This window comes from Athene cunicularia (assembly GCF_003259725.1).
Source record: "Athene cunicularia isolate RWA chromosome 3 unlocalized genomic scaffold, athCun1 chr3_part1, whole genome shotgun sequence".
NCBI lineage: Eukaryota > Metazoa > Chordata > Aves > Strigiformes > Strigidae > Athene > Athene cunicularia.
In genome coordinates, this window is record NW_020799097.1 from 19,376,699 (window position 1) to 19,387,131 (window position 10,433).

The 10,433-nt window shown below is 40.2% G+C and overlaps 1 protein-coding gene across 1 annotated transcript; it reads left to right on the forward strand.

Annotated features, from left to right (window-relative positions):
- Positions 1 to 5: 5 nt before the first annotated feature.
- On the forward strand, positions 6 to 8,208 carry RNASEH1 (ribonuclease H1; the record flags this gene model as incomplete). The annotated part of the gene is made up of 7 exons (XM_026844023.1): positions 6 to 177; positions 721 to 912; positions 1,506 to 1,605; positions 2,092 to 2,146; positions 3,199 to 3,283; positions 5,548 to 5,672; positions 7,784 to 8,208. Coding segments are annotated over 7 exons (816 nt in total), but the record flags the coding sequence as incomplete, so codon positions are not given.
- Positions 8,209 to 10,433: the final 2,225 nt, after the last annotated feature.

The window sequence follows — 10,433 nt, forward strand, 5'->3', positions numbered from 1 at the left end:
CCCCGCCCCGCCCCGTCCCGGGCCGGCCTCACCGCCGCCTGTGTTGCAGGGCGGAGTGTCAGGAGCAGGTGAACAAGTTCCCCTCCTCCAGCTTCAAGAAGTTCGCCACTGAGAGGGACGCCTGGGCCTTCGTGCGCGGCGGCCTCCCGGAGCAGGAGCAGCTGCTCGAGCCGGCAGGTAACTCGCCCTCTGCTCGCCTCTACCTCGCCCGGGCTGGAGGGGAGTGCAGGGCAGGGCAGGGCGGCCCGCCGGGGAAGGGGAGTGAGGGACGCCGCGCCTGGCTGCTGCGCGGCCTCTGTAAACACTGCGGCTTCCGGCTGAACGGGGGAAGCACTGGCTGTTTATCCTCCGGTGGACGTCCTGTAACTGGCGGAACCGTGGCGGTAAGTGTGGCGGTGGCCCTGCCCGCCGGGCACAGCGATGGATGTGTCTGTGCAAGGAGAGTATTTCTGTAGGTGCTTGCAGAACACTGCTTGTACCGTGTCCGTTTTGAGAGCTGTTTTACATACGGCGTGTCTCTTCTTCAGTTTGGTCTAGGATCAACAATAACTGCTGTATACTATAGTATTTTTTGCATAGTAGCTCGGGGTGGTGATAGCAAGCAGACTAGCATTGCTAACAGGTGATAGAAATTGCTATCTTTAGAAGCAGTCCTTTCGAATAAAATTTAACCTTGTATGTAGTTGAACTGTTTGTTGGGTTTTGGTTTTTTTTTTTGAGGGGCTCATGGTCTAGCTGTAACACAGGAAGATAGTAGCCAGAGAGGGGAACCAGAAACAAACGTCCTGTGTTGCAATACGTGTAAAAGGCCATATGAACAGTCTACAAACGAAGAACATGGTGCAAAGCGGATAAAACAGGATGAAGTATACTCAGTGCCAACAGTCAGCGAAGATAAATTTTCATATATGGGTGAGGTCTTTCTTTATTCCTGTAATTCTTTTCAGTTCTTTGCACTTTTTCATAAGTAACAAGCGTAATTATTAGAAAGCTTTTAGGGAGGCTTGATGGCAGCATCAGGCTCAGCGTAACACTGTTTTTTTAAAATGGAAATGTGAGCCATGATATGTTTGTTCCTATTGTCTTTCAGTGTAATATTAGTTGGCTTTAATTAATAGAAACATATGGCCTAATGTTACCATTATAGGTGTGATTTTTGTGTGTGTGTGTGTGTGTGTCTGGGCTACAGACAATGTTTAAATATAGAGATGTAGCTAAGTTTTAAAGTTGACTGAAGAAGACAGGAACTATAATGAGAATAGGGAACTTGGGACAGAGGTGTTTCTTGAAGCTGAATAACTTAATACCAGTGAGGGTGTGAAGCTGCAGTGGAATTTCTGGTGTTCTGCATTACTGATTAACATGTCTTCTGTAGTCACCTTTTTGAAGGGCGCTCTGGGGAGGGAGGTTTTGGGGATTAATCTGCTGGCAGACATTTGTTTTTGTGTAGAGTCTATGTCCTTGAAGGAGTGCTTAAACTTCTGCTTTTGGCAATTCTTTTGTAGGTGATTTTGTAGTTGTTTACACAGATGGTTGTTGCTCAGGGAATGGACGTAATAGGGCACGTGCTGGAATAGGTGTCTATTGGGGACCAGGCCACCCTTTGTAAGTAGCTGGATGGATTGTTTGTTTGCGGTTTTTTGTTTAATGTATTCCTGTTTCTTTTGTGTGTGATTTACAATACCAGCCTCCTTTTGAATATGAAACCCTGTTCTTGAGAGTCTTAATGATAGTGCTATGAGACTAGTGAGTTACTGAGGAGAAAAGACAAATAGGCTTCTCTGGGAGGTAATAATGTGGGGAACATCAACTGGAAATAGTATTTTCAGGGACTGAAGCTATAATTCAAGTGATGCAGAAAGTTTTTGAAATAGGTGTAGGTGTTCACAGAAGGCAACAGATGTAATTGCATATTGGTGGCAGGTCCAAATATGCAGGTTGCACTATGCAGGTGAAAATTTGAGCTAGAATATCTAGTCATTCTCCTTTACAAAAAGTAGTGTGCTCATATTTATTTTTCTGATGTGTAGTCATTATACACCATTTTGAATATTTGGGGTAGCTAATCTACTGTTCGTTCCTTGAACACAGAAATACCAGTGAAAGACTTCCTGGACGGCAGACCAATCAAAGAGCAGAAATACATGTAAGTAGTAAATGTCCTAAAATGCTTCTGCATGTTAGACTGCAGAAACCAGTTATGGATCTGTGAGGGAAGCACACAGAATACCAGGAATTATGACTTGAAACAAATTGTTCTCTTCAGGTTTTACTGATCTTTATTGAACAGGGTAGTTCACCTTGAGGATTCCCAGATATCATCAGGGCAAGCACAGAGATTTAAAACAGCCTTGCATTGGGAAAGTATCTCAGAGCTTGGGGTGAGGGCTCCTGAGTACTGGTTAGGAGGAGAATCAGCTTCTTACTGTGATGGAATCAGAGTATCATATTCCTTAGGTAAATATAACAATCAATTCTAGGCTCTCAGGAGTAACTTATGTTACTTCTGAAGTAAACTTCTGTTGGCAACAGCAGATTTAATCTTCCCTTCTTGCCTCATCTTAATTTTGGTACTGCTGCTGTCCTGCACTGTATCTTTAGAGATGAAATGAAATGGGTAATTGATCTGCTTAAAAACTACAGGAAGCTCATTTTAGTGAAGGACAAGCAGAGACAATGGTGGTGTGCCAGGGATCAGACTTGTCACTAAAGAACTTCTAAGTTCTATATCGGAATCCAGCCACTTCACCCTCTTACTATATTTCATAGCAACAAAAAAACAGTAAAAAAAAAAAAAAAAAATCCCTTTTAGGGATTCCAGATTTTTGGAACTGGTGTGAATCCTTCCTCCTCAAAGTTATGGGGAAAATGCCTAAAACTTGGTGTGCAATTGATGAATAATCTTTGATAGAAAATTGGGCAGAGCGCTACTCCTTCAGTACAGAGTTGAACATCAGAATGTTTTGGGGTTTTTTTGCTAGTGAAACTTCAGTGGCTCCCTGTTTGCCTTTATTAAGTGGTCATCTGCATGCATAATTTTGGGCATCTCCACTCTAAAGCATGTTGATACTCACTGATGGAGAGATTACAGTAATATTCTTTGTAGTTCTGTGTTAGCATCAGGTACTTTGCTGGTATTTTAATTCCATGTGTTCAAAATCCTGTTCTAAATTGTTACTCTACTGAAATGTTCTTAAGGCAGCCTGCAAAGCAATAGAGCAAGCAAAGAGTCAAAACATCAAGAAACTCATTATCTACACTGATAGCAAGTTCACTATTAATGGTAAGTTAATAATTTTATTTTTCCTGAATCTTAAAGAGATAATGTGTACTGTTTTATCACGTAAGTCCCACAGAACATACTGAGTCCTGGGGAGAGGCATATAAGGAAGAGAATGCATAACATGTCAGTACTTATGACTGCTTGTGGAAAATCTTCAGAATATTATGGGAATCACCTGATAACTGCATGAAATACAAATAGAGGCGAAGTGCCTGTTACAGCAAAGGCTGTTACATAGCTACAGGATTTTTGTCTTAAGGCATTCAGTATGACATAAAGTCTAGAAAAAAATCTTGTTCATGTATACTCTGTTAAGGATGTACTCAGGAGAGTACTCAAATGTTTGCTGTTTCCAGATCACTTTGGAGTTGGTTTTGGTTGGTTTTTTGTTTTTTTTTTTTGAAATAACATTAAACAAAAACTTACTGCAACTTTTGACTGACAATTAAATGTTGTGCTTTCACGCTTTGGATTTTTTTTTTTTTTGGGGGGGGGGGGAAGGCAAGAGAGGAATGTGAATATCTTGTTCTTAATATAACTTCCTATACTTGAGCACAACACTGAAAGTGATTATCTGTTTCATTGCTTGTTATTAGTAAAGCAACTAAATGGTTTGTGTGTTAAAAATCTTTGTATCTCTTCCTCCAAATAAGTCATTCTGCTTTCCAGAAGCCACCTCTGATTTCTGGAAGTGGAGAAGCATGAAAGAATAGCATCAGTTTCTTTTTTGGGTGGCTTATGTTTAGAAGTACAGCAAAACTTACCTTGAAAAACTCTGATGTTGCCTTGAGTTGCAATACCCTAGAAAGGACAGAAAGCTACTGAGTAGGAACAAGGGACTGTTAGTCAAGGAAGAAGTTACTGGAGCTGTCACTCACTGCTTGTTTCAAATTCTGTTCGTTTGCATGTGCCTGAAAGAGGTTCTGTCCAGAAGTGAAAAGTGCCAAGAAGTTTTACTCTGTTCTGCTGATTTTTAGCTTATGAGTTGAGGAAGGGAGAATAAATGTTGAGAAACAAAGGGATTTTTCCATTGCTTCTCCCTAGAAATAATCATGTAAATCTCATTGAGTAGCTTATTCTCCCCAAAAGATATAGGTATAGCATTTTCTTTAGGAGCAGAATGTGTGTGGCAGGTTTTGTGAGGTTTTTTTGTTTTGGTTTGGTTTTGGATTTTTTCCTTACTCTGTGCTAGGAGCATTCTGAAAAAGAGAAAAGGGAGAGTGTTCTTCAGGACTAGGTGTTGCATGCTGATCAACAGAGTCCAAGTGCATAATTTATTGCAAGAAGCAAGTTTTTCAAAGCATAGAGGAGCAAAGAAGCATCTTTGCAATTCTTTGCTTTGTGGGAGAAAAGTCTGTACCATCTTATCTGTGAAACTGGTGTTATGAAGGAGGAAAAGTTGCTGTGTTGGGTAGAATTCCTGTTAAACTTGGGTGTGAGACATATGAGGGAGAAAAAGACTCTTTAGGTACAGTGTCTTAGTCTCTTTATTTTTGCTTGCAGTTTGTTCTTGCATTTTGGATCACTGAGGTGCAGGTTCCTCTCTTGTTTAATCAAAGTTTTGTAAATGTGTCTAGGACAGAGGAGGAGGCTTGCATTTCAGTACAAATGGATGTGGTTTGGTTTTTAGGAGGTTTTGTGTGCAAAATTGGTGATTCTCTTACTTGGGTCAGATCTGTTTGTTATGAAAGCAGTAAGGATGCCTTACATTGTTGAGACCATCTCAAAAAATAGATCTTTATTGAAGTAGTAATATAGTAAATTTTCTGGCCAGCAAGGGATGGCCAGAACATTAAGTTTTGTTCTGTAGAAATCTGCTTACATGGTCCTTTTCTGAAGGATTCTGTTTAGTGTGCAGAAGCCCTAAGACAGGTGGCCATCTGTTTTTCCTCTATGCATGTGTGTCTCCTTCATCTCTCAAAACAAGGCATAGGTTTGTTCTAGCTTACTGTACCATCAAATAAATCCTTAGCTTCAGTTTATTGAAGTTCATGTCATAATTTTGTTTGTAATGCATATAGAAGATTGTAGTCTTTAAATTAAATATCTGTTTGGGAAAGCATGGTTGGATAATTCAAGTGATAATGGAAAAATATAATCCTGAAAGACAGTAGTAGAAAACCAATTAAGTATATCTTCCGTCTCCAGTGTCTTTTGCCTGAGACTTGGTACAGAGTTAATGTCTTGTTAAAAGGCTGTTTGCTCCATCTTATCCTTGTTGTCGTCTTTAATAGCATTTTTATGGTAATGCTCCCTTTGCATAGGTATTACAAGCTGGGTTGACAACTGGAAAACAAATGGCTGGAGAACAAGTTCAGGAGGAAGTGTAATAAATAAAGAAGATTTTGAAAGACTTGATAATCTATCAAAAGGCATAGAAATTCAGTGGGTAAGTACCTCATTTCTTAATGATATCTTAAACATCTTGTAAAAACTTACAAGTATGACCATAATTAAGAATTTTATAGAGCGTAATATTGTACACATAAGTAAAACCATAAATACGGAGAAGCTGCTTGTTTTATTTAAAGCAAATAAGCAACTAACCTAGGCTCTTGGAACCAGTATTTCGTTTATTAAGATGCATGTTTGTATTAGTTTTCTGTCTCCTGTTACTGCCTAGAAAATGCCTGCAATAATTATTCTTACTTTGTCAGTACTATTAGTAGATGAAATTTCTGTTCCTGGAAATGTAATCTTAAGACATAACTGTGTCTTTTTGAGTCGTAGTTGAATTCATAGATTTGCTTTTCAGAATTCTTAAGATGCTGGTTTGTTGGTGTAATTCAATCACATGAGTGTCTTTAAAGACTGGGAAAACTGAGAGAGTATAACCCCAAATGAAGTAACTCTAGCTTTCTATACCTTAACTGCATTTTTCTCCAAGGAAACTGGGCACAGTCTTTCAAATACCCTTTTTGAAGTTTAAAATAGTTTAACTCTCCAGTAAAGATGTAAACCAAATTCTATATAGGTATTCTGGGTAAAATTTATTTTTCTGTAACCTCTAACATCAGTGCTAAACATTGTAGGGGATATCTTCCCTCCCCTCCTTCTAAATTTTAATTGTGGTATATGACTGTGGATTCTAGAAATAAATCCCTGTACCATTGACTTTGTGGCTGCTAATGGCGCATTTATTGGGCTTCTGTCTTTATTCTGTAGAAAACAAGATGATGTAGATTTTTAATGTGCACTTTTTCTATGGGAAGTCTATTGCAGATATTCTTCCATTCATCATGTTCTGTGTGCCAGAGCTGAGAACTCCAATTTAAAGTCTGTCTAGAATTTCTGTAACAACTGCTATTGTCTATTGAGGAGAAGAAAGTGTAAAAACTTAAAAGTTCAGCTGTCCTTAGGGTATTTTACATAATAAAAAAAACCCCAAAAAACTTCATGCATATTTCTTGCACCTGAATCTTTTAAACTTGGGCAGACTTTTATTTCAAGAGGAGCAGTGTAAGCATACACTTTATTATGGTAATCTGCCTGCTGGGCTGCAGGTGTGTCTCTGCTCCACTGTGAACTTCCATGGGCACAGGGCACAGCTGCCTCACCATGGGCTGCACCATGACCTGCAGGGTAATCTCTGCTCCTTTGCCTGCAGCAGCACCACTACCTCCTCCTCCTTCTTCACTGACCTTCTCTCACATCTTCTAATTCCTCTTTCCTAGCTGCTGTGCAACATTTTTACCCTTTCTTAAATATGTTATCACGGAGGAGCCACCAGCTTTGCTGACGGGCTCAGCCGTGTCCTGCAGTGGGTCCATTTTGGAGCCAGCTAGAACTGGCCCTGTCCGATGCAGGGGCAGCCCCTGGTATGTTCTCACAGAGGCCACCCCTGCCGCCCCCAGCTGGTACCATATAAACTTAATACCATCTCCCATACACTTCATGCTTGTCCCCTCTCAGATCTTGTCAAATAGCAAGCCTGACTTTTTTCTTCCTCCCCCACACTCCTCCACCCTTACTCCTGACAAGGATGGGTTTAGGGTTGAAAGTGTTTTCAATTCCTAATTGAAGGATGGACAGTTACAACATCTGAAAATAGAGATTCTTTTCATACCCTGTTACTATATCCTAAGTGTGTACTCTAATCACCAAGGCTAGTTATAGGCTGTGTTAGTGGCATTGGAGGTCTCTGGCTTTCTGAGGTTAACTTTAAGTGCTGAATGCAGATAGGTTTTCTCTCTTCTCGGCAAGTGGGAATCTTGAGTTGGAGCTGTTGTCTCCTTTTTTTTTTAAAGGCTAGGTCAGGTGGTCCTTGTACAGTCCATACTTACCATAAATATGATTTTCACAATTTGGCAAGACTGTGCTAGAGGAAGGGAAACTATGAACATTCCTGGGAAAAATACATAAGAATTAAATGCGAGGAGAGGGCCTCTAAAGAGGTGCTACTGTATTACGAATGAAAGGGTGTTGTGTGACCAAATTTCATGGATGTACTTTTTTATTGATTACTTGCATATCTAATACTCCTATATTTTATCCTAACAGATGCATGTTCCTGGTCATGCTGGCTTCCAAGGAAATGAAGAAGCTGATAGACTAGCAAGAGAAGGAGCTAGCCAACCGAAGTCCTGACGTGCTGGCACTAGAAATTGTTTCAGTGGGAAGAAAAGGGCAAACATCACAATAACAACTAGAACTGCCGTAATTGTTTCGCAATTGAACTTTGAACTGTACTTCTTTCGGGCCTGAGTGTTGAACATATATACCAACTTCTGAGGATCAAGAGCCCACACTGTCTTCTGTAGTGTTTGTTTTAAAATCGAGTCAGTGTTTAGTTGAAGATGCAGAGCGTTTCCTTTTTCTCTGTCTTGCTGAAGGGCCATGGTCAGTGGTTTTAGCTATCTTGTAGACTTATGAATTCACCACAAAGACAGACTTCTGAAGAAGTAATATTAAATCTTTATTCTAAATGTTCTGTATTTTCCTCTTTGTCAAATAAATAATTTTTTTGTACAGAGGTATATATTAACAGCCCATAATAGTTGGGGGCAGAGGGACTTTGGGGTTGGTTGATTTGGTAAGAGGTCAGTGATATAACATGGAGATGTTCATTAATGTGCTTTGGCATTCTGGTAATAGCAGTAACTGCTCTACCACTGGGCTTGTGACACTCACCTGTGCCTCACAGCATCATCAGTTAACAGCCTTTGTAGGTGTCTTCATAGTGCTACTTGCTTTGCAAGGTAGCATGAACAAACTAAACAGCTCACAAGAGAACTTCATAGAATCATTCAGGTTGGAAAAGACCCTTGGGATCATTGAGTCCAACCATCAGCCCTACTCTGCAAAGTTCTCCCCTGCACCATATCCCCCAGCATCTCATCTAAACGACCCTTAAACACATCCAGGGATGGTGACTCCACCCCCTCCCTGGGCAGCCTATTACACTGTCTGACCACTCTTTCTCTGAAAATTTTTTTTCTACTGTCTAGTCTAAACTTCCCCTGTTGGAGTTTAAAGCCATTCACTCTTGTTCTATCACTAATTACCTGTGAAAAGAGACCAGCACCAACCTCTTTACAATGTCCTTTCAGGTAGCTGTAGAGAGTGATGAGGTCTCCCCTCAGCCTTCTCCAGACTAAATAGTCCCAGCTGCTTCAATCTCTCCTCATAGGATCTGTTCTCCAGGCCCTTCACCAACTTCATTGCCCTCCTCTGCACTCACTCCTTGAACAATGAATTTTTACTGTTTTCTCTAGCTGCTTAATGTCTAAGCTCTTGGCTTCTGGCTTCCTGTTTCCATTAAGTAATTTTTATGCACACTGGTTCTCATTAACATTGTTAGTTCCTCTTCTGTGTTGTCTTAAGGGTAGTAACTGGCCATTTAATCTGAAATGGAACTATAAGATGATCAGTTTCTCCAGATATTCCAGATGTCAAGTGTTTCACTTAATTTTTTTTTTCCAATCAGTGATGAGAATAATTAAATGGCTAATGTGTACTTGGAGTGTAGTTACCAGCAATCAACATAGTTTTATTTTCTATGCATGTACATGGGAAGAGCAAACAGGTTTTATGTTACCTTTGTCAACTTCTTTGTAAGGTGCCTTCATATCATTGAATAGTAGGGCTTAAAGTAGAAGTCACTGAAATTTTTGTTGTATTTTTTAATTGCTGTAAAGGACAGTAGAGCTGCTGAAGCATGATTTCTTAATAGTTCACATGCATTATTTCTTCACTGAGGCAAAGTATGAGCTCTTATGTATTTAGTCATGCAAATTGTGATAAAATGAGGGAACTGACTAGCTAGTAGTTAATAGATGAATTGAGGTTATTTGTTTTCTCTCATTCAAAACTGCACAGTAAAGCTCATCTAGGGGTAAGTTACTGCACTGATTATTCCCCCTCTGCTCCTTTTGTATATGTGCACACAATTGTATATCTATTTATTTATGTTAGAAGTTTGGCTTGAAGAAAAACACCCCACCATTCTTCTTCAGATCTGTAGTTGAGGCAGAACAGTGTGACAATCAACGTACTGAAGAGGTGGCATCTAATAATCTGGCTATTGTACATCTCCACTTAAACGTGTAGATCGTATTTACTGTATGTATTGAAATGTATTTTCTGAAGCAGCAGCTTTGGAAAAAAAGTGTAGCTAATGATAAGTCATAACATCAGTGTAATACTGAATGTAAACAACTTTACTACCTGAATCTAATAAGTCAATTAGAAAATCTTAGTAGGAAAGTGAGTGGGTGACTCCACTCTAAGGGTTGTCAAAGGCCCCATATGCAGACCAGACCCACTTTGTAGGGAAGTCTGCTGCCTCTCTGAGGCCTGCATCAAGGACCTCACAGCAAAACTTCCCATCCTAGTGAGACCCAAGGATTATTACCCTCCTGGTTTTTCGGATGGGCAGTGATGACATCACCAGGAGAAGGCCTAAAGCAATGAAGAGAGACTTCAGGTCCTTGGGAAAACTGCTTAAGAGGTCGGGGGCACAAATTGTGTTCTCCATCCCTTCAGTTGTAGGGATGGATGAGGAAGATTACAGGAGAATTCAGCAGATGAACAGGTGGCTCCAAGACTGCTGTTACCATCAGGGTTTTGGATTCTTCAATCATGGGTTGGTATGCAGTGCACCAGACCTTTTGGCATTAGATGGAATGCACCCGTCCCAGAGAGGGAAGAG